The sequence below is a fragment of the Syngnathoides biaculeatus genome, chromosome 14 (assembly GCF_019802595.1).
Source record: "Syngnathoides biaculeatus isolate LvHL_M chromosome 14, ASM1980259v1, whole genome shotgun sequence".
Lineage (NCBI taxonomy): Eukaryota > Metazoa > Chordata > Actinopteri > Syngnathiformes > Syngnathidae > Syngnathoides > Syngnathoides biaculeatus.
Genome location: NC_084653.1, coordinates 19,579,947 through 19,602,915, shown reverse-complemented (window position 1 = coordinate 19,602,915; position 22,969 = coordinate 19,579,947). Strand labels below are relative to the sequence as shown.

General features: G+C 43.8%; 3 protein-coding genes and 1 long non-coding RNA gene across 6 annotated transcripts in view; 2 read left to right on the top strand and 2 right to left on the bottom strand.

Annotated features, from left to right (window-relative positions):
* Positions 1-11,235, top strand: part of pdia5 (protein disulfide isomerase family A, member 5) — a 46,842-nt gene extending 35,607 nt beyond the window's left edge. The window contains exons 14-17 of the mRNA XM_061841847.1: positions 1,246-1,376; positions 2,427-2,497; positions 8,394-8,528; positions 9,356-11,235. Of these exons, the coding sequence (XP_061697831.1) occupies positions 1,246-1,376; positions 2,427-2,497; positions 8,394-8,528; positions 9,356-9,436 (418 nt within the window). The 3' untranslated portion in view covers positions 9,437-11,235. The remainder of the gene's footprint in view (positions 1-1,245; positions 1,377-2,426; positions 2,498-8,393; positions 8,529-9,355) is intronic.
* Positions 386-9,481, bottom strand: LOC133512327 (uncharacterized). Of its 2 annotated transcripts, XR_009798166.1 has the most exons (3): positions 9,343-9,480; positions 1,445-1,598; positions 386-1,333 (listed from the first exon to the last, which is right to left on the bottom strand). It is a non-coding gene; the product is annotated as an uncharacterized LOC133512327 (long non-coding RNA). The 2 variants fall into 2 exon arrangements; XR_009798165.1 differs by lacking the exon at positions 1,445-1,598 and having other exon boundaries at positions 9,343-9,481.
* Positions 11,236-12,063: 828 nt separating the features above from the next.
* Positions 12,064-16,521, top strand: sec22a (SEC22 homolog A, vesicle trafficking protein). Its single transcript, XM_061840817.1, has 7 exons — positions 12,064-12,260; positions 13,641-13,851; positions 14,091-14,254; positions 15,753-15,938; positions 16,008-16,126; positions 16,223-16,288; positions 16,399-16,521. Exons 2-7 carry the CDS (start codon positions 13,670-13,672, stop codon positions 16,519-16,521), a joined length of 840 nt encoding a protein of 279 aa, XP_061696801.1. The 5' UTR covers positions 12,064-12,260; positions 13,641-13,669.
* A 2,832-nt stretch (positions 16,522-19,353) lies between these two features.
* adcy5 (adenylate cyclase 5) overlaps positions 19,354-22,969 on the bottom strand; it is a 43,628-nt gene continuing 40,012 nt past the window's right edge. The window contains exons 18-22 of one of the 2 annotated variants that reach the window (XM_061840816.1): positions 22,798-22,930; positions 21,757-22,020; positions 21,446-21,650; positions 21,245-21,369; positions 19,354-19,489 (exon numbers count right to left, since the gene is read on the bottom strand). In XM_061840816.1, the coding sequence (XP_061696800.1) occupies positions 19,358-19,489; positions 21,245-21,369; positions 21,446-21,650; positions 21,757-22,020; positions 22,798-22,930 (859 nt within the window). In that variant the 3' untranslated portion in view covers positions 19,354-19,357. Of the gene's footprint in view, positions 19,490-21,244; positions 21,370-21,445; positions 21,651-21,756; positions 22,021-22,492; positions 22,631-22,797; positions 22,931-22,969 lie in introns of those variants that run through there. The other variant, XR_009798045.1, reaches the window with a different exon arrangement.

The following is a 22,969-nucleotide window of genomic DNA, read 5'->3' as shown; positions in this document are numbered from 1 at the left end:
GAACAAGCTCCATTAAGGCAAAACAGATTATGACACACTCCTATTTTAGTACAGGAGCACATTGCTTTATTTAAAATCTTAACCTTTCTTATTGATTTTTCCATGATTTGAAATAAGGAAGCGGAGTGTTTGAGGTGTGGTCTTAAATACATCCCCAGGTGACCTCGTCATCTGGGCTTGCTCATTTTCGATAAAGACATAGGACTTTTTGTGTATATAAACTTGTGAGCTCGAGGAAAATAAGACGCAGCAGATTATAAGGCTCACCCGGTGCATTTTTGAAGGAAAAATCCATTTTGTACAGACTTAAGCCGCACCTGTCTATAAGCTGCATGTGCCCAAATTGAAACACAAGATATTTACAAAGAAAGGCAGTACACAGAGAGAGTTTTCAAAGTTTTAATAACATAACTTAGCTTAGCTTAACTTAGCTTTTCTTTCCAAACAGTGCGTGTGACGTGGCAGTAACAGCAACAATACGGTAGTAACACAGTACTAACAGGGCTGAGTAAAAAAAACGTACCAGTAAAATTCACTGAGACGTGGCAGCAACACTGTTCACTCCACCTGCTTTTATTACATCTGAAAGCTTTTTTCGTATTTTAACATTGCTCCAGCCTTCCCACAGCCATTTCCAGTGTCTCGCCATCGATTCATTTCTGCCTGTTTCCTTCATCATCGGCCAGCTCGATTGCTTTTAACTTGAAAGCTGCGTCATGTGCATTTCTTCTTGCAATTTCCAGGATGAGGGTCACATCGTGTTAATTTTATTCACGCACAAAGCGCGACGTTACATTAAACTTGCGTCTTTCTCGACACACCTGTCACACTCTTACCTTTTATGCTCGAGCGCCCCTGGCGGCCGTTAAAAAAAAAAATGCACAAATTAGCCACTTCTTTTTATAAACCGCAGGGTTGAAAGCGTGTGACAAAGGTCGCATCTTATAGTCTGGAAATTACGATAATTCTCTCATTATTGTGGCATTTGACAAAATTCTATTAATTTTGGTGATCCTGACACACCTGACACAGGACAGGTTTAGTCTGATTTAACCTCGGGACAGTGAGACGAAAAATGAAATATTTTTGCGCAGTGTATGTAAACTCCTGGCTTCAACTGTATAATTGTCTTGCTTTAACCTGTGCAACTTGTCTTTTCGTAACCTGCGCATTACTGTGTACAATTTCAATTCCTCTTTAAAATGTGAAGAATGTACTATTATCACACAATTCTATATGCTCCAGTCCACAGGCTCCACCGCCACCAGAGCAGTCCTGGGAAGACAAACCCTCCAGCGTCCTCCACCTTGGCTCAGAGGACTTCCGAGAGGCCCTGAAGAAGAAGAAACACTGTCTGGTCATGTTCTACGCTCCATGTAAGACCTGTATGCACACCAACTTGGGGGTCAACAATAAAACTACAAGTCTTGAGAATGGTACACACCGAAATCAGCTATTTGGACTGTAGTTGTTAAAATTTGAGATCTCAAATCTCCTCTGGGATCATCTCTGATCATTTCCTGGGTTTTAAGCAGCTCGCATGTGTAAGTCATAGCCAGTCGCTAAACTCTCCTCATCTTGCGGCAATAAGACTCCACCTAAGCCCCAGGGAGATGAACAATATCCAACAAGTGTGGAGAAAGAAGGAAAATATCAGAGGACGGCCCGTTTTTAACACATCCCATGAACATGGAAGTGAGTAACAGCTGTCTGAATTAAAAGCATGAGTCATCTTGTCGGTCTCTTGGAAAAATATCTTGGCGCCTGAAGTAGCAGCGATCTTCAAGTATGTTGCTACATTTTTAGCGTTAAAGTAACTGTACTTGTAAAACCCCAAATTATACTTCAAGCCGTGAATCTTTTTACTGCATGGCCAAAATGTCCACTAGAGAGCACTGCAGAGCAGGAGAGCGGCTACATGAACAGGTGATTAATCCAAATAGGTGGGTATTTATTTGTACATATAAAAGTTGCTCTGATTTGAATAAATCTATCAAAAAGTCATTTAGGTTAAAATTGTAATACTGCAAATCCCTGAATAGTTGCAAAGGGTGGCACAAGAGAACTAAAGTCTTAAATCCTGTCTAGGTTATAATAAAGCTACTTCAAATCCACCCCAAAATGGCCTATCTTAAAATTTGCTTATTAAATTTCAACTACCTTTCATCCTCAAAGTTGAACAGGACAAAATTACACCAGCATAAATTCAGTGAAAAATTACACATCGTAAATGAAGACTTTTGTTCATCAAAACGAGACTTGGTTAAACTTGGATTGAAGGTTAAAATAAATCTTCCTTGAATCGCCCAAAAGTTGCATGTGTTAAAATAATATAGTTATAGTAATATGTTGTCTGTGCCAGCGTAGCATTGACAGATGTGTGTCTTAGGCCAGCGTGACACTTGTGTTGTCGTCCTCATTGGCAGGGTGTCCGCATTGTAAAAACGCCGTCCCTCACTTCACGACTGCGGCGGAAGTCTTCAAAGAGGACCGCAAGGTGAGCCATCCTTGGTGTGCTTTGCCGCCATCAGTGTATCGTTGCAGTACATTTGCACAATAAAAAACATGAAGTGAACAGTATTATTTTTAAAAAAAGTAGGTTTTTGTATTATTCAGCCACATTACATCGTAGGTGGCCTGGTTTAATTATAGTTGAAAATAGTGTATTATAAATTAATAAATTAAATTGCTAGAAAAATATTCATATAAAATGAAACATTAATTGATAGATTTGTGGAAAAAAACACAAAATAAAATTAATAATGTAAATAAATACGACATCCATCCATCTATTTTCTTAGCTGCTTTTTAGTGTTATTCAGCCACATTGCATTGTAGGTGGTCCGATTTTAATTATAGTTAAGTGTATCATAAATTAATAAATCACTAGAAAAATAATCATATAAAATGAAAAATTAATTGATAGATTTGTGGAGGGAAAAAAAAACACTAAATAAAATTAATAATGCAAATAAATATATCCATCAATTTTGTTAGCTGCTTATCCTCACACACACACTCACTACTTTCCTCAACTTAAGCAATTGGCTCACACATCCTTCCAAATGAGTAGCGTTGCTTTCACTTAAGTCCTCCAAACCTCTGCAAGCAATGTCTTTATCCATCCATTCTTAGCCGCTTATCCTCACAAGGGTCGCAGGGAATACTGGAGCCTATCTCAGCTGTCATTGGGCATGAGGCGGGGTACACCCTGGACTGGTTGCCAACCAATTGCAGGGCACAAAGAGACAAACAGCCTCACTCACAATCACACATGGGGGCAATTTAGAGTGTCCAATTAATCTTGCATGTTTTTGGGATGCGGGAGGAAACCGGAGTGCCTGGAGAAAACTCACGCAGGCACGGGGAGAACATGCAAACTCCACACAGGCGGGGCCGGGATCGAACCCGGGGGTCCTCAGAACTGTGAGGCCAACACTTTCCAGCTGCACCACCGTGCCGCCTTAATAAATACAATAGTTAAATAATACTAATAAATTGGCCAGCTCCAATAGCCCCTCCCATAACTGGTGACAACATGGGAAGGAGGACCCACGTTCCCCTTTTGGGCTGTGCCCGGCTGGCCCTCATTGGTGCAGGCATGGCCACCAGGCGCTCGCCCTTGAGCCCCACATCCAGGATGGGGGCCCACGTCCACACAAGGGAAAACGCGATCCAATAATTTTACTCCTCATAGGGTTCTTTGGTGACATGCTTTGTCTGGTTCCTCTGTTTGCCATGGGTGACCCTGCCAGGGGCAAAAAGCCCCGGACAACTTATCTCCTAGGTTCATTGGGACAAACGAACTCAATACTAAAACATTTCAATATAAATGTTTAACGATACTTTATGAAAGTTTAACTCACAAATGAGCGATTAAAAAAATACTTGCATGATTGATTCTTACATTGGCTTTAAATAAAATGATTTGTTGCTGTTTTTGTGGGAGTAACTGATGGTGTAGTGGTACACTCGGCTCTCTTTGGTGCGGGCATCGTGGGTTTAGTTCCCACTCAGTGTCTCCGTGTGCCCTGCGACTTACCGCCGACTCGTTCAGGGTGTAGTCCACATTTCGCCTGAAGTCAGCTGGGATAGGATCTTGCACTCTGTGACCCTTAATAGGATGATTGGTGTTGAAAATAAATGGATAGATTATGTTGTTTTTTAATTTTTCGTGAAGATAAGTGGTTAGGAGAATGGATGGATAGACTATTATTGTTATTGGCTTCTTTAAGTGGGGTGATGTGATCCATTTTTTTTTTTTTTAAATTCTGCTTTCGAATGACAGAGTATTTTGGATGGTAATTGGACTTATCGTCACCTCATGATGTATCTGCAGACATACTGCGCACTCACCCTTTGCTTTTGTTTTTAATGGCGATAAGTTCAAAAGTTTAGCAAGCGCTCTTGCATGGCTCACACTTCTGGCCACGTGTAAGCTTGGAATGCGACAAATCAAATCATGGGAGGCGAGTCACGCATTCAGGCAGTCAAGGGAAAGACACCTTCATCCTCCATCACACCTTCATCCTCCATCATCGCATAAGCGCTTCTGACTCAAACATTGCAAGCCCGTCAACTTCCACTTGCATAAGAACGCGTTTGTCGCAGCGCTCAACCTTACTCATTTGCACAGAATTGCTTTTAAATGGTTATCAGATGGCGTCTTGGGCTCTTTTCTGAGGCAATCCTGCCGCAACACGTCTCGCTAAACGCGCAACACAACACGCTTCGAGTCCCATGTCATTGTTGTCACCGTTACAAGTTGTTAGGTCACTCTTGGCAAAACGCTGCACCACCACATCAGTCAGGCGGAGACGCCCTGTGCCTCCCAAAACATCTTCTGATAAACGGAACAGAAAAAGAAACGCGAGTTATTTCAAAAGAAAAACTTTAATCTTGGTGGGTTTTTTCGGTTAAAGTTTGACAACTGTTTTGCCTTCAATTCACGGTGAGGTTGTAAGTGCATGGTGCTCAAACGGTTAAAAGGCAAATCTAGCAGTCTAGTTCAGGAACACTTCATGTCTGGAAATATTGTACAAGTTAAAATAAGATTACCATGAACCCCTCCCCAAAGTTTCACATTTTGGAGAAAAAAAAATCAATCCTCAAGCATTTGACTGGTTGAACTAAGACTAAACTAAATCCCTTGCAGATTCCCTTAGCATGGCTAGTACCTTAAAGTGCCACTGTCATGAAATGGATGATTTTTAGTATGTTATTAATGAAAAAACTCAAAACGTGATTTTGACGTATATGGCTTTTTGTAGCTCCCGCCATGAAAATCCTCTTGAGGGATTTGTTTTTGAGAAGAAGCAGGAAGTGACGTACAGGGCAGGAGCGCACCAAAGCGGTCTCGTCCGTTTCTGCTAGTTTTACCTGCCTGGAAGGTACCTCGTTGTTTGTTCGTGTTAGCAAAAATGGCCGGCCTTGTGGATCGCCACTGGCCTTGTCAACACGGCTTCGGCCGGGGTGGCAGCATTGTTTTTATCACCGCCGCGCGTAGGTCGATTGGGCGGGGAGGCGGTTTTGGCCGCGGCGTCGTTTTTATCAGCCGCGGAGGTGGATCAGACGGGAAGGCGCTTTGGCCGCGCCGTCATTGCCGTCGCTCGCGGCCGCGGGTGTCGTTGTTCATCGCCGCCGCGTAGGTGGATTGGGCGGGGAGGTGGTTTGGCCGTGATCCGCACGTCATCTAAATATGGCGTGAAACGATAGGGTTATTATTCCGGTCACTTCACTCAGTTTTGAAATGTTCTCTTCTTCGAAAAGAGCTTCCGTGTCAGAAGGGGCGTGTTCGCCTCCCATAATAGGTGGCACAGCGTGTTTTCAGTGGCGAATGTCCCAGGGTGACGTCACGGACAGAGGATGCAGCCAATATGGCGGCCACTTGAATGTCTAATGAAACTTCCGCCATTGATGGGCTGCGTAAGTACTGTAACATTTGTAATTATGAGGGTACGTCTTTAAGAGTGGGGTTGGGGCGCGGGTGTAAGGTAAACTAGGTAAAAGAGAGTGTGGCGGAGCAGCGGTCGTTGTTAGAGAAAGTTCCGCGTGCTGCCTAAAAGAAACTGGTGGCTTCTTTTCATATTTTCCAGTACGTATGTGAATTGCGCCATTGGATGTAACAACCAATCATCCCTCACTTATTGAATCACATTGCAAAATCCCACAAACTGAAAAGCTGTGTTATACTTGCGCGCAGTTTAGAGGGAACCTTGGCTGATGTCTTTTTTTTGGCACGCCATCCCGCGATCGACCAAGACTGATCGACGCATTGGTGTACAGTATGATTGAATAGAAAACCTAGTTTATTTTTAGCCTGGTCGCGTGTCTTCTGACGTAGTACTGTAAATATCTGGCCACCAATCTTGTGTCTTTGTGGTCACACCGTGTAATGTTTCACCCAGGGATGATTATTTACAATCATTTTTGTATAAAGCATACAATCTTTACTGAAGTGCTGCTATTTTCGCAAAGCGCAAGAACTTCTTGCATCAGCATGCGATGACCTTAAAGCGTTTAGTTTGTTTTCCTCTTCTCAGCACATATTCCACATCCCCGAGTGTTTGGGGTGACCGGACAATACAGGTATCCGCCACTCAGCACTCTTGAGAGACCGCCGTGACATTTCCGCCGTCCCGAAAACGAGGCTGGGTGACAGAACTCGACATTTACGCTTCATCGGCCTTCTGCTCGTCTCTAATCAAGGTTGCGGGTTCCCGGAATCAACTCTCATTCGCACAAAGGAAATCTTGCTGGCAGGACCTTTTAAAACAGCCTTTTATAGTCATTGTTTTTGTACTTTTTTTTTTTTTTAACTGTTGATCTACTGTCTAAATGTCTACAAAGCACACAGTCCTAACAGCTTTACTCAAACAATAAAATGGCCCATAAAATAAGGCGACTTTTTTTGTGTGAATCTATGCGTTAAAGGTCATCTACGGAAGAGGAAAATGCTGGGCTTTCACGCTTCTATCTACTTTTTGTCATTTTTGTGTGTTGGTGTGCCGCTAGATTTTTAATTTTAAAAAATGTGACATACCTCCATAAAGGATTGAAATCACATTTCTGTTCAAATCAACATGACAGAAATAATGGGTGCTAACTTACTGTAATTAGTTTATCCATCCATCCATCCATTTTCTTTGCCGCTTATCCTCACAAGGGTTGCGGGCAGGAGGCAGGGTACACCGTGAACTGGTTGCCAGCCAATCGCAGGGCACATACAGACAAACAGCCGCACTCACAATCAGACCTAGGGGCAATTTACTAGATTCAAATAATGTTGCATGTTTTTGGGATGTGGGAGGAAACCAGAGTGCGCGAGGAAACCCACGCAGGCACGGGGAGAACCTGCAAACTTCACGCAGGCGGGGCCGGGATCGAACCCGGGTCCTCAGAATTATGAGGCCAATGCTTTACCACCCTGCTGCTTTGTAATTAGTTTAGTGTAATTAAATTACTTCACCCACACTGAAGTGTTAGCGCATGATTCAACAGAATGATAGCATGTTTACATACAACCGCCAGCGCTAGCACTAGCTCACGAGGCTACATTTTGTTGCCTGCTTGCGAGCCGTTATCGTATTTAAAATATGTGAACAGACTTCAAGCGAGTCTTTAATTGAAGTCCTCTCCCGATCACCGGTCACCACCAACACACATTTTTTTTGCCTCGTATTTTGTCCTCATCATACGGTCGACAGGATGGGCTCGTGTTGCCACATTAAGAGTCCATATCTGCTCGCATTGGAGTTGTCGAGATAAAGCCGGCTGATCGTAAAAAAAAAAACGGGATGGGATGGTGCAGGATTTTATTGCGGTAGTCTGACAAAGTGCAATAAAAAAGCAGATTAGTTTTTGTGTCCCTCGCCGCTGACATGTTTTTTAAATAACTTTATTGCCTGTCAGTTGTTTACAGCACTCCGTCAAAAGACACACACAAAATATAAATATATATATACTGCTATATAAAAATAAAGTATCTTTTGGATTTAGATGTACTGTGCACGATTGCGACACAGAGTAAATGTCTTTTCCAGACATTGATCGGATTGGCAAATTATGACATTGAAGCCGATCGGCATAAAATAGCAATTATTGACCAATTCTGAGCATGGTGATAAAATCGGCGTAAAGTCTAGTTTCAATTACAGGTTACCCTGGTGGAAATGTAATAGTAGTGTATTTCAGTTACTCTCTCACACAGGAGTCCGGGTCCTCAGAACTCCGAGGCAAACCAGTCGATCATTGTTCCTTCATAATGGATTCCGTTTACATAACATTTGCAGATAATTTACGCACTCTTGTTACATGTAATTACTTATTCGCCAACACTGGTCATGCTCTGTCCTTATGTTCTGTGTTTGACCGAGTGTTCCTGTTCCTGTCAGATCGCTTATGCGGCGGTGGACTGCACCAAAGGACAAAACCACGAGCTTTGCAAGCAGGAGGGCGTGGAGGGATACCCCACCTTCAACCATTACAACTACGCTAAGTTTGTCGACAAATACCACGGAGATCGCGGGGTGGGTGTTTCACACTTTTGGTGCATAGAAATTTAACTGCTTTTTTTTTTTTTTTTAAATATGGTAAATGCATAAATATGAGTAACGTAATTTCCAGCCTATAAGCCGTGACTTTTTTCACACGGTTTCAACCCTGTAGTTTATGTGGCGATGCGACTAGTTTGTGCATTTTTTTCTAACGGCCGCAAGGGGGCACTTGAGCGGAAAAGGTAAGCGTGAGACTGCTGGAATATATGTGCCGAGGAAGTGATTTTTACTGGTCCGGTCCTGTTAGCGCTGCGCCAGCGTGTTTTTGCCGTTTCTCAGTGATTTTTACCAGCATATTTTTTTTATTTTGTCTTTTTTAAACCAGCCCTGTTAGCGCTGTGCTAGCGTGTTGCTGCTGTGTTATTGGCGTTTCTTGGTGATTTTTACCAGTATGTTGCTGTTTTTTTTTTTTTTTTAACCGGCCCTGTTCGCGCTGTGCTAGCATGTTTCATCTGTGTTACTGCCACGTCTCGGTGATTTAAGTATTTTTTTTTAACTGGTTCTGTTAGTGCTGTGCTACAAGTGACACTAACGCTAGTGTTAGCGCGGTGTTAGCATTAGCACAGCGCTAGCGTTAGCACGGGGGCGCTAGCTTTAAACTCTCTGTGTACTGTTTTCTTGTAAATATGTCGTGTTTCAGTGTGGGCACTTGCGGCTTTTACACAGCTGCGGCGTATATACAGTACGGGCTAAATGGTATTTCCTTTACAAATGTACTGGGTGAGACCAGGTGCGCTCTGTAGGCCGGGAATTACGGTAAACTTGTGTAAAATCTGACCTCCCCCACCTGCTCTTTCCAGGAAGCAGGGTTCATCGGCTTCATGCGCAGCCTGCGAAGTCGCGATCAGGAGAAAGTCACCGTGAGGAAAGAGGAGCTCTGATGAAGATGAACCCCTCCAATCCACCTTGAACCCCCTTCAAGGGCCCTAATCAGCACTGACACGGGGGGGACACAAATGACCTCAAATATTTTTTATACCACATTGATCACTTTTTTTTTTTTCTTTTTTTGGGTGGACATAGTACACTAAACTGGCTCGGACACTGTGACTGATTTTGCGACAAGCTACGTGCCAATCTATGCAATCCCCACGACGGCGCTAACGGGGTCCCACCAGACATCCCGTCCGCCGTCTTGTTTCCGGCTGCTTCGTCAACATGTGACGCCACAGTTAGCGTGGCAACGTGGCGTGACGTCAATCAAGGCCAAAGGGTGACTTTTTGTCTACAAATGGTGGCCTTAAAATATTAAGTTCAAGCTAAGGCCTGGTGTCGCGAATGCTTTTTCCTTCCGCCCTTCAGTTTGACAACCACAATGCCATATATGGGTGTCATCTGACATTTTGTCGGTTTTTTTTCCCCCTCCCGTTTCCAAATCTGTCAATGAAAATGAAAATCTCATTTTTGTGACTTTGCTTTTTCTTTGACCCTGGATTGCAGACTTTTTGCCGATGGACACAAAAAATGTGACCGTGAGATGTGACAACAAAGAAACGAAATCACTATCAGCTTTAACGGCCAAGTATGTATCGACACGCAAGGAATTTGTCTTTGGCAGTCGGTGCTTCCCTGGTACGACATTCATGTCGAGTACGGAGAAAAAGAACAAAGAGCAATAGACATTCAGTTATAAGAGTCACACATTTTTATCACAATGGAAAACATGTACAGTATTTCCAATTTTATCTTTTTTTTTTTTTTTAATCAAGTCAAATTGCAGAGAAAATCGATTGTAGTACTGGAACACAATACATACCCCAAAAAATAAAAATCAAGAGATACAAGGTGTGACAGTAAATAAGCGAGACCTTGTTATCCTCAGTATTTCGACATTTCATCCACTCAATTCCAAATATGACAACAAAAAAGTATTTCTAATTCTGCTCCCTTTTTTAATAAAGAAAAACCTTTGGTTTAGTCTAAATACAAAAATAAAATAAAAAAATTCACTAAATTCAAGAAACAAAAAAAGATTAGTGACAGAAACAAGACTATGACCAATATTTTTCATCTGGCAGTTTGAAAATATATAAAAATACAAATAATCTTTGCGTATAATTAAAATTACAATTAATCTTTTTTAACATTTTTAAATGCAAAAAAGAATACTGCAAAAAAATCAAGATCTAATAAAGAAACAAAGCCCTGTCCAAATTTTTTGTTTGGTTATTTTAAAATATGCCAGTGAAAATGGACATTTAAAAAGATATTTTGGAGACAAGGTGTGATGATGAAGAAAGATGACGTTCTTCCTTTTTCAGTATTTCATACAATTTTTAAATGTTCCAACCTGTTGGCCAAACCTTACTCAAGAATTTGGGTTCCAGTGTGGTAAATTTGAAGTTCTCAGGGATCGCAAGACAAACAAAGGGAAATCTAGTATGTCGACTTTATTTTTTTTGTCTATTCACCAAATTAAAAAAAAGAAAACAAGACAGACTCACAGCTTGTCCGATCGCAGTGTTGTTACTGGAACATTCTGAGCGGGAGCGTTTGGTGAAATCATTCCAGTTTATTGGGAGAATAGTACGAATTTCTGTCTTATCCCAAAGTCCGTGTGTGTTTGTGTTCGCGTCTGACACTTAATGCCAAGAAGTCATCGTTGCCTTTTGTTCAATCAGCTGTACACTATCACCCCCTACTGTGCAAATAATAATGAATAAAATCGTACTTTTTCCTACACACTTTTGCTTCATTTTCACAAGAATGCTAAGGGTGTCCAAGACATTTGGGCCAATTTAGAGTCGACAATTAACCTATCGTGTTTTTTGGGGATGTGGGAGAAAACCCATGCAGAAAATCCAAAATCCACACAGGCGGGGCCAGGATTTGAATCCCAGTCCTCAAAACTGTGAGCCAGACGCTCTCAATCACAGGTGTCAAACTCAAGGGTTGGGGCCCAGATCTGTCCCGCCGCATGATTTTATGTGGCCGGCGAAGGCTAATCATGTGTATCAACTTTCATGCTTTATTGTTAAAATCTGTCCCAAATTGTCATATCATAAATGATAATGAGGTATTGCAAGTATTTTTATCAACAAAACAATAGTTGAAAAAAAATCATTACCCTTGATTTCTGATCCCAAAACTAGTTCATAAATTTCACATGTAAATATGATGAGATTTAACGATTTGATCAGAGAGAAATTAACTACGATGAAAAATGAGTTTGACACCCCTGCATAATCAGTCGTCCACTGTCTCTCAACAGCAACATATATTTTTAAATGAATTAATTTCTTTATTTAAACTAAAATGGCAACATAATAATCATTTAAAGCAAATTTAAAAAAAATGTATAGTATTTTTGTAGCAAAATGTAACATTTCTATCGCATGATATAGCAATTTTTGAAAGCAAAATATGATTTTATAGGCAACCTCACATTTTTCATGGGAAAATTAACAATTACAACGCCAACATATTAACATTATGAGCAAAATTTAAATGTTTTGTGACCAAATGTCGTTGCAGAGCGAACATAGTTCGAAGGGAAAAACGTGTTTGCGAGACAGGTTCCTGTGAGTTTTCCCATCATGCTCTGCGAATGGGCCACGTCCGCGTCTCTGACCTCACACCAGTCCAACCAGATTCATCTTTAGCAGCAGCGCATGGGCTAAATGGAGCAGCGTGTTGTCAAATTTCTGCACGTTGATCCACTTTAAACGATTCCAACATACCCGTGATGCTGATTCATCTCTTCAGGTATCCAAATAAAACCGAACGCCTCGTTATTTGTGTGTTTCCTTTCAGGGAAAGCTTTGTTTTCCTTAGCATTTCCTTAGCATGCTAACGTTAGCCATGTGGAAGGAGCATTTGGCTGCTAGGTGGCTAACTAACCTGTCAAAGGCGTAAATACTAAACGAATAATTAGTGTAATTAAATATCTGATTTTGTAGTTTAAATGACCATACTTTGACCAAACCTAACTTTTTAGTGGTTCTCCATTTTGTCATAACATGCTACCCAGCCTATATGCTAACTTTTCAGCGGTTTGTACGTATTTCCCTGGATCGTTGCTTGCTGTCTGTTTAGTTTCGAGTACTTTACTTTTTATGTTTATGAAATGCAGAATGAAGTTTGGAACTGTTCCAATGTAGTCGGGGGTGTCGGTTGTCGTTGGATGCTGCTGGCGTTCTTAAGTGGAGCTGTCCATGGTTTCAACGCCCGGGCTTCTCCCATCTGTCTACGTAGAAACATGATTATATATTTATGTCAGAATTTCAATCAAGATTGTGGGCATCTTGTCCCGGCCAAATTTTAACATTGCGTCATATAAATGTAATATATTAGCTTCAAGTGAAATGTAAACCCCCCCACCCCAAAAAAAAGTAATTCTATAAAACAAAAAATGTTTTGCATTTTTTTTTTTTTTTTTTTTTACGTTTTACTTACTTTTTTTGTACTTTTTTTCTTTGTGTCGTAATTATTTAAAATCCCAATTATTTTTTTTCCTGGCACTTATGAGATGTGCTCCAAATTTAAATTGCAGTATTAGCAGCAGCACAATATTAGCCCACTGTTACCTTTCCCAATTTCCCAAGTTTTTTTTGGGGTCGGGGCTTATTAAATTTATATTTCAGTATTCGCTTTAAAATTTTTACATGACTATAAATCAGGGGTGTCGAACTTGTTTTTATCACGGGCCACAATGCAGTTACAGTTTCTGTCAGAGGGCCTTTATGACTGAAACCACGAAAATCTTTAATTGACCCATTATATTTACACATTAAATTTATCAACTAGTTTTGGAGTCACAAACCAAGGGTAATGGGTTTTTCAACTCTTGTTGATGTTTGGTAACACAAAAATGCTTGCACTATCTCATCGTCATCATTTATGATAGGACGGCTTGAAATTCTGCTTCAAATTTTAGCAAAAATAATGGAAGTTGATACATGTGATTTGCCCTCGCGGGCCACATAAAATCATGTGGCCGGTCGCATCTGGCCCCCGGGCCTTGAGTTTGACACCTGTGCTATAATTGTTTTTATGTCTATTTTTTTTTTTAAATGTGACAACATGATCTGGCTCCCTGGTAGTATTTCTTATTTTTTATTTATTTATTTACTCCACTGGATGTAGGACGCCCGTGTCTGGATCGTCTCGCTGAGATGTCGAGCGTTCTGTTCGCCTCGGTGGTGCGCGTGGGCGACGGCCTGCCACTGTCGGCGTCGACCGACTACGAGCACGACCGGGAGCTGCACGACACCAGGAAACACCTGAAAGCTCTCTCCAAGAGGCTGCCGCACTTCCCCGACAGATGCACCTTCGCCAGCGGGCCCTACAACGTCAAGTACGGACTGGAACCTCCAATTTGGTCGGCATGGAGAGGGATAAATAGTTTTTTCAGGGTCGTCACCAAATATTGGTGCAAAGTTGTGACGCTGTTTATCGAGTATAATGATTTACAAAGATTTTTCAACCTATATTCTATTGTATACAGACAAGATATTTCATATTCAAACTAATGAGATCTATCGATGTGCCTCAATCTTGTCTTTCTGTCTTTCGGTGTGTGTTGTCCGTGTGTAGTTTCATTAGCGCACTGGGGGTGTGTTACATGATGGTGTGTCTGTCGAGTTATCCCAGCGTGTTGGCCTTCTGCTTCCTGGACGAACTGCAGAAGGAGTTCCTCGTCACCTACGACGGCAAACGCGTCGCCGCCGCCGTCCGGCCTTACTCCTTCATACAGTTCGGTGAGGATTCACTCTTCACTCTGTGTGTGTCTGTTTTTGTCCCTGCATGTACTGTTGAATTCAGATGTTTACATACACTGTGCAAAAACACAAACTTCCCTTTTTTTTTGTCTCACTGTCTGAAGTTAAATCAGATTAAATCGCTTCTGATCAGTCAGCATCACCCAAAATGATTGAATTTTGTTAAATTCTACCGAATAGAGCAAGATCATTGACAGACATCCATTTTCTTTGACGCTTATCCTCACGAGGGTCGCGGGGAGTGCTGGAGCCTATCCCAGCTGTCAACAGGCGGGAGGCGGGGTACACCCTGAACTGGTTGCCACCCAATCGCGGGGCACACGGAGACAAACAGATGCACTCACAATCACACCTTGCGGCAATTTAGCGTGTCCAATTTTAATGTTGGATGTTTTTGGGATGTGGGAGGAAACCGGAGTGCCCGGAGAAAACCCACGCAGGCGGGCACGGGGAGAACAGGCAAACTCTAAACAGGCAGGTCCGGGATTGGACCCGGGTCCTCAGAATTGTGAGGCCGGCTGACCCACCGTGCCGCACATTTACAGACAGTGAAACAAAAACATGAAATTAGTTTTTGCACGTATGTAAACTTGTGGCTTCAACTGTATTTATTGTTTGTGTATGTTTGTTGTGTGTGTGATTCTGGAGGTGTTGTGTCTGCATGTCCGGTAGGGGTGGATGATTATGGGGAAAAAAAGAATCAGGATTATTTCACACATATTCACTGATTTAAAAAAAATAAATGCAGCATGTATTGAATTCCAAAAGTCTAACTTTAAACATGTGCATGGCTTGCGCTATTAAGCGTTGTAGTCTTGCATGCTTGGAGGTTTGCAGATTAAGATAAAAAGTGGAAGTAGAAAGTAGCTGCGTTCCCCCCACCCCACCGCCGATTAGGGGGTGTGTGTATATGTATGTACTGTAATTTCTCGAGTATAATGCGCACCCCCAAAGTTGACCAAAAAAAAAAAAAAAATTCTGGAAAACCCTTCTACCAATGTACAATGCGCACCACCAATTTGCTGCTACCCATATGCTCAAAATATTGGGAATGATCTGTATTTATATTTTGTTCGTCTGTAAAACAATAATTAATAATAATCATTGCGCATGTAGCGGTAATATAATCTCAGGACAGGCCGCAGGGCACGCTTGTCCTGGTCCCCTAATTGTCACAAGAGAATCCCTCAACTAACTAAAATAAATGCTCGATGATGGCATAACATTTTATTAATACTGTTCATAACGCATAATAGTCTTAAATAAATAAACGACACTGTTTGACTTGAGCTTTTTTTTTAACGTATCTGTATACAACTTTACAATGTGATTGTATTTTTTATTTTTCATCCATCCCTAAATATTTTTGGAAAAATATGTGCATTATTTTTGAGAAATCTATTGTCTTTTTTTGTGTGTGTCTTTGCGGATGCCTGTGTGCATGTTTATGTGGTTGTGTACGCGTCTCCGCGTTCAGACGTGGTGATCCAGCGCACAAAGCATCGCTACAACAGCCCGCGCTCCCTGTCCACCAAGATCAACATGGCCGACATGCAGACGGAGCTCAAGCTGCGTCCTCCCTGCCGGCTGACCCTCGACGACATCCAGACTAACGCTAACGGCTTCTCGCCCTCGCGCTCGTCCGCCAAGTACAAGGGCATCAGTCAGTACCGCTCCTTTAACGGATCAGCACGCGAGGTCGGCTTTTGAGACTTGTTTTGTTCCGGTCCAGCCCCCACTCAGACTCTGGAGCCCGTGACGCTTCCCGGCGCCGTGTCGTGCGTCCTCAGCGTGCTCTGCGGCGGACTCAACCTGCTGCGCGGCGTCCACGCCATCGAGAGCGTCCTGCAGGTGACGTTCACAGCAGAGAAGAAGAAGTTACTTTTGCACCGACCTGACCTCCCGATCACGTGACCCGTGACATCACATCCTGTCTTGTCCCAGCAGGACGAGGACGAGGACTTCAGCTACGTGATCGCCTTCTTCCTGGGCACGGCCGCCTGCCTCTACCAGGTGGGCTCGCGTGCACGTTGGGTTACACGGTTATGGCCAAAATCGTAATCACAATTAATTTTTGATAAATGTTGTAATCGTGCTCACGCGATCGTTCCTGTGTGTCGCAGTGCTTCCTGTTTGCGTACTTCTCCGTGTGGCGGAACGTCAAGTCGTTCCTGGCCCTGGGCCTGGTGTGCGTGTGCAACATGTGTGGCAGATCTTGTTCCACGTGGCCGTCGCCGCCTGCATGACGCTGCACACGCACCTGAGGCGGCCCTTGGGCAAGGCGCCCGACTACAACGTCTGAGCGCGCCCCGAACGCGCTGCTAGAAAGGTCTCAAATCACTGAACGCTCGCGACTGCCCACAATGCAACACGCAGGATGGATGATAACCGCGTGGTCCCGTGGTCACCGTGACGACGCTTGGTCTCACTCCCATCACGTCTGATAACAGCGAAAGCACCGTGAAGACACTAACCTCGCTCAACGCAACACGAGAGGATGTCTGACACCTGAAAGCATCACAAAATTGACGCCGCCGCCGTGGAGTTTGCATGTTCTCCCTGTGCCTGCGTGGGTTTTCTCCGGGTGGGCGCTCGAGTTTCCTCCCACATTCCAAAAACCTGCAACATTAATTGGACACTCGAAATTGACCCAAGGTGTGATTGTGAGGCCGACTGTCTCCATGTGCCCTGCGAATGGCTGGCAACCAGTTCAGGGTGTACCCCGCCTCCTGCCCGGTGACAGCTGGGATAGGCTCCAGCACTCCCCACGACCCTCATGAGGATAAGCGGCAAACAAAATGGATGGATGGATGGATGGAAGTTGTTTGGGTCAGTTGTAAAATTTCTTTACCGGTTGATATGCTCAAATTTTGAAGTTGATGTGATGCGTTCAGGTGCAATTGTTAAAAAACAAAACGTGACTCTCGTGAGGATAAGCGGCAAAGAAAATGGATGGATGGATGGATGGATGGACGTCCGAGAACCCTGAAAGTAATTAGAAAACAATGCTCCCAGTATTTGGCCCCCCTGTAAGGAATGCAAAATTATTTCTGACCCTCCCCCCACCTCCCTAAAAAAGCAACTATGCCAGCGCCTGACCACCTTGGACACGACACACGAGTGGCGACCGTGTACGACCACGAACGCACCGTAAGTGACAACGTTTACACCTGACAGTTATGAATGAAAAGCGAGTGTCTAAAAAAAAAAAAAAAAAACTGAACAGCTTTGTTGTCCTTGAATCTACCACAAGTGCAACTACGACATCCAACAACCCGGAACACAAGTTGACCGTGATTGTGTCTGCCCCTAAATGCAACCTATCATGAACACCGTATGAGTCCAACTGCAATGATGTCTGACGACCCTGAACGCACCACGAGATCGATGATGAAACCATCTAACGTCCAAGTACCCTGAACACATCATGATAGCGACTACAAGGACTACAACACACCCGATGACCCTAAAAAAAATGGCCCACCGATGACACCGTCTGATGCTGGACTCAGTGTACCGGTCACTGCTATGTCTGACGACCATAAACACGACTGGAACACAACGCAAGAGTGACTAATGGACCTGAATGCAACACTCCAGCCGGCTGGTTGTTGACCTTAAAAAAACTTTTTTTTTTTGAGAATCAGAAATGGAAGTTGTGGGTTTTTCCTTTTCTAGCTATGCAAAGCAAGCCAAAACTTTTTTTTTTTTTTTACTTCTGGGTGCTTTATTTATTTACAGACTTGTGTTCACATTGAAATTGCATGGGGGGGGGTTAGCACATCTGCCTCACACTTCTAAGGAAACGGGTTCAAATCCCACCTCACATGTTCTCCCTGTGTTTGCGTGGGTTTCCTCCTGCGTCCCTAAAACATGCATGGTGGGTAAAGTGAAGACTCCAAATTGCCCCTTGGTGTAAATTTGAGGGCAAATGGTTGTTTCTATGTGCCGTGCAATTGGCACGTGACCAGTTCAGGGTGTACACCGCCTCTCGCCCGATGATAGCTGCAATAGGCTCCAGCCCGGGGTGCCCGTGACCCTAGTGAAAATAAGCAATATGGAATGAGTGGATGGATGTTTCTTGGGGGGGGGTCACAAATAACCTTCCGTCAACATATCTCACCCGACCGATACCACCTATTGAGTTGCATGTGTACCTGATGTTGTCGCTGAAAAGTGTATTTGTTTAAAAGAATGCTAAGTGAGACATTGCTTTATTAGTTTGAGGTGTTAAATGGGGTAAAAATAAAATAAAAAGCTTGAAATTATAAGATACATCAAGTTTTAGCTGCGGAGGTTAAAAATGCATTATTAGCCCCTTTTTGGACCAACCATCCGATCGGCTGCCACCTGTTGGCGAAAAAAAGGGAATAGTCCTCAAACGTGACATTTGCCCGGTTTTATTACTTTTGTCAGCCATTCATTGAAAGAATAAAACCTCTTTTATTACAGTATATACGGTGTCAGTCATATTTGCATTGTGGATTGCCATATTACTCAGATTTTTACTATACTAGTTCAGCGCCATATGAAAAATACTTGAAGTGAGCTAAAAATCTAGGTTGTGTAACCAAGTTGTATTTTTTTCATTTTTATTTTTGAAGGTAACAGAACCAGCTGTAGTGATTAATACCTTTTAGTGGAACACGATGGAGTTAAAAGGCCTCATTGGACATTCATGGGTCGTACCATCGCCTGGGGGTGCGCCAACCGTTCTTCAAGCTGTCACATTGTAAGTGATAATGTGTAACTAATGTAATATCTTTTTTTTGTACAAAATATAGAATTTGACTTTCCAAAGCCAAGCTAGAAAATGTCCAAAAGTTATAAAAACGTCTTTGTTGACATCTTTTGTTTTCATTTCAGCATGAGGAACAGGAAGCGGCCGCTCGCGATGCATTGAACAGCTCCAGAAGACGTCGGACTTGGGCCCGTTTGAAACGTCGGGGACTTATGATTGGCTTCTTTGGTCTAAACTTATCTCGATTCTTCAGAGTTCAAAATAAGTATGGGGGGGGGAGGTAGACCCATTTGACTTCCATGGCAGTCCGGGGGGGGGGGGGGGGGGGGTGAAAAAGTGCGTTAGCTGCTGCTGGAGGGTCCGCTTTTGAGGAAGTAGGTCATCATGTCACCTTTGCCCTTCACGGTCACAACGCCTCGGTACTCCAGTGAGTAATTGTAGGAGTTAAGAACCTGGTACAAGTCGGCCGTCACCTGAGAGAACGACAGACCAGTCAGAAAGACTTCAAACCTGCCACGTCAGAACACAAAACACATTTGCTGTCACTGACGGCTTCATTAGTCAAATATTTGCGTTAAAACAAAACATTCTATAGATGCAATGTACTTGAATATTTAGACTTTGGCCTAAATGTAGCTTTTCAACTCACTTGAACATAGTTCCTTGGCCACATGACGGCACCAAAGCACGAGTTTTGTCTAAATGAAGCTCCTCAACTCACTTCAAAACAGTTTCTCGGAAGCAAAGCCCTACTATAGTGAAGAAATTAAGTATTTGAACACCCTACTATATTGCAAGTTCTCCCACTAAGAAATCATGGAGGGGTCTGAAATTTTCATTGTAGGTGCATGTCCACTGTGAAAGAGATAATCTAAAAAGAAAAATCCAGAAGTCACAATGTATGATTTTTTTTTTTTTTTTAACGATTTATTTGTGTGATACAGCAGCAAATAAGTATTTGTACACCTGAGAAAACCAATCAGACAGGTTTCTGGGCTGTCGCTGAGAAACACGGAGTTTCACCTCCCTCTAAAGATTTTCTCTTGGGTTGAAGTCTGGAGACTGGCTAGGCCACGCCAGAACCTTTATGCTTCTTTCGGAGCCACTCCTCTGTTTTCCTGGCTGTGTGCTTCGGGTCACTGTCATGTCGAAAGACCCAGCCACGACTCATCTTCAATGCTCTGACTGAGGGAAAGAGGTTGTTCACCAAAATCTCACAATACCTGGCCGCGGTCATCCTCTCCTTAATCCACTGCAGTCATCCTGTCCCGTGTATAGAAAAACACCCCCAAAGCACGATGCTACCACCCCCGTGCTTCACAGTAGGGATGGTGTTCTTGGGATGGAACTCATCATTCGTCTTCCTCCAAACATGGTTAGGGAAATTTTGACCAACAAGTTCCATTTTGGTGTCATCTGAACACAAAACGTTCTCCTATGACTCCTCTTTATCATCCAAATGGTCTTTGGCAAACTTTAGGACTGGCCTTGACATATGCTGCTTTAAAAAGGGGAACCTTCCGCGCCATGCATGATTTGAAACCATGACATCTTAGTGTATTACAAACAGTCACCATGGAAACGGGGGTCCCAGCTCTTTTCAGGTCATTGACGAAGTCCTGTCGTGTAGTCCTGGGCTGATTCCTCACCTTTTTAAGGATCAGTGAGACCCCACGAGGTGATATCATGCATGGGGCTCCACTCCGATTGAGATTGAGCATCATGCTTAGCTTCCATTTTCTAATGATTGCCCCAACAGTGGACCTTTTTTTCACCAAGCTGCTTGGCAATTTCTCCGTAGCCGTTTGCAGCCGTGTGGAGTTGAACAACTTTCTCTGGTGTCTTTGGGCAGCTCTTGTTCATGGCCATGTTACAAGTTTGAGTCTTACTGATTGTATGGGGTGGACAGGTGTCTTTATGCAGCTCACGACCTCACACAGGTGCATCTGATTCAGGATAAAAGGGCTTTGAGGGTCAGAATTCTAGATGATAGACAGGTGTTCAAATACTTATTTGCAGCTGTGTCACACAATTAAGTCATTAATTCTCTGGACAGTGGACATGCACCTACGATGAAAATTCCAGACCCCTCCATGATTTCTAAGTGGGAGAACTTGCAATATAGCAGGGTGTTCAAATACTTATTTTCTTCACTGTCAACTCTACAGGTGACGACAACGATGTTTTCCATTGGTGGCTAAATCAACGAAGTCAGTCTTTGTACGCACCTGAATCTTCTCCGGCACACCGGTGCTGTCCATGCGGCTCGCCACGTTGACCGTGTTGCCCCAGATGTCGTACTGCGGCTTGCGGGCGCCGATCACGCCGGCCACCACGGGGCCCATGTTCAGACCTGGCGCGACAACGCGCAGAAAACGGAATGTAGTACCGCTCGGGAGAGTACGCGTTGTCGCGGCGGCGCTCCTCACCGATCTTCATCTTGAAGTTGTTGAAGGAGTGCTCGTTGATGTGCTTCATCTGCTCCATGAGGCGCATGGCGTAGTCGGCGAGCGCGCGCACGTGCGAGCGGCCCGTCTTGTCGTAGGTGCCCGCGTTCAGGCCCGAAGCCGCCATGTACGTCGAGCCGATCGTCTTGATCTTCTCCAGCTGCCGGAAGTTGTCCTCGCTGATGATCTGCGAGCGCCAACGCATCTGCGTTCATCTCGATTGCAACGTGACCGCGGTGGCTAACGTGAGGTCGATTGGGCGCTTGCGGGGGCGTCTCGTCGGGGTCACTCACCTCGTCAAAGTCTGCGATGATCTCGTTGAGCAGCCTGAGGCACTCCACGCCCTCGTTGTTGCCTTCGAGCTCCACGTAGAACTCGGAGAAGTTGCTGATGGAGGCGAACATGACGGCGACGCACTCGCACGATTGGTAGTAGAGCTCGTCGTTGCGGCGCTCCCGCTGCAAAAAGTGCGCCGCCACGTCCTTGGGCAGGATGTTGTGCAGCAGTCTCCGGTTGTACGCCTGCAGCTCCTCCATCTCCTCCTTCTCCTCCGTCGCCTGCACGCGCACCAACCACAAGTGAATGCATCGCATCCTCGGGTCGTGGTCGCCGCTGCTCTTGAAGTGTATTTCGTTCGGCTTGAGGTGCACGTGCGCAGTGACAAAAAGTCATTCGAGAGATACGATGTGTTCAGGGAACATTTGTAAAAACGACTTAAACTGTGATGCCTTCAAGTATCACTGTAAAATTTGTGTTGTTTTAAAAATATACAATACAAAACATGCACCTGAATGCGTCATCTAGACATTGTCGTTTCTACAATTGTTCCTGAATGAAACAAAAAAAAAAGGCTTGTGATGCCTTCAGGTACAACTGTATACCGTAATGTATACCGACTTTTTTCACACGCTTTCAACCCTGCGGTCTATGCGGTGATGCGCTAATTTGTGCATTTTTTTTTTTCTAACGGCCGCTAGGGGGCGCTCGAGCGGAAAAGGTAAAAGAGTGAGACCGGGGGAATATATGTACCGAGGAAGTGACTTTTACCGGTCCGGTGTGACGGTCTGAGCGCTACGCTGCGGCGTATGTATGTACCAAATGGTATTTCCTTTACAAAGTACTGGGTGAGGCTTATAACCAGGTGCGCTCTTTCGGTAATCTGTTTAGCTGCACACACAAAAAAAAACAGGACATGAGCAGGAAAGTGTCATCAAGTTAATTTTTTTTTTTTTTTTAACAACCGCATCCCATTTTTTTTCCACGACTGTATCCGAAGGCATCACATTTGGAGAACTCTTCGTGCAAGTGCTCCCGAAGGCGTCACGTTTCCTGACCTGCAGCTTCCACAGGAAGTCGAGCCTGGCCGTGGACTCCACTTGCTGGGCGTGCAGGTAGAGCGCCAGCACAAACACGGTGATGACCACGGGCGTCACGATCCTCAGAGGCACCTTGGACTCGACCGCGCAGCTAAAAAAAAAAAAAAAAAAAAAAAAAAACGAGGACACA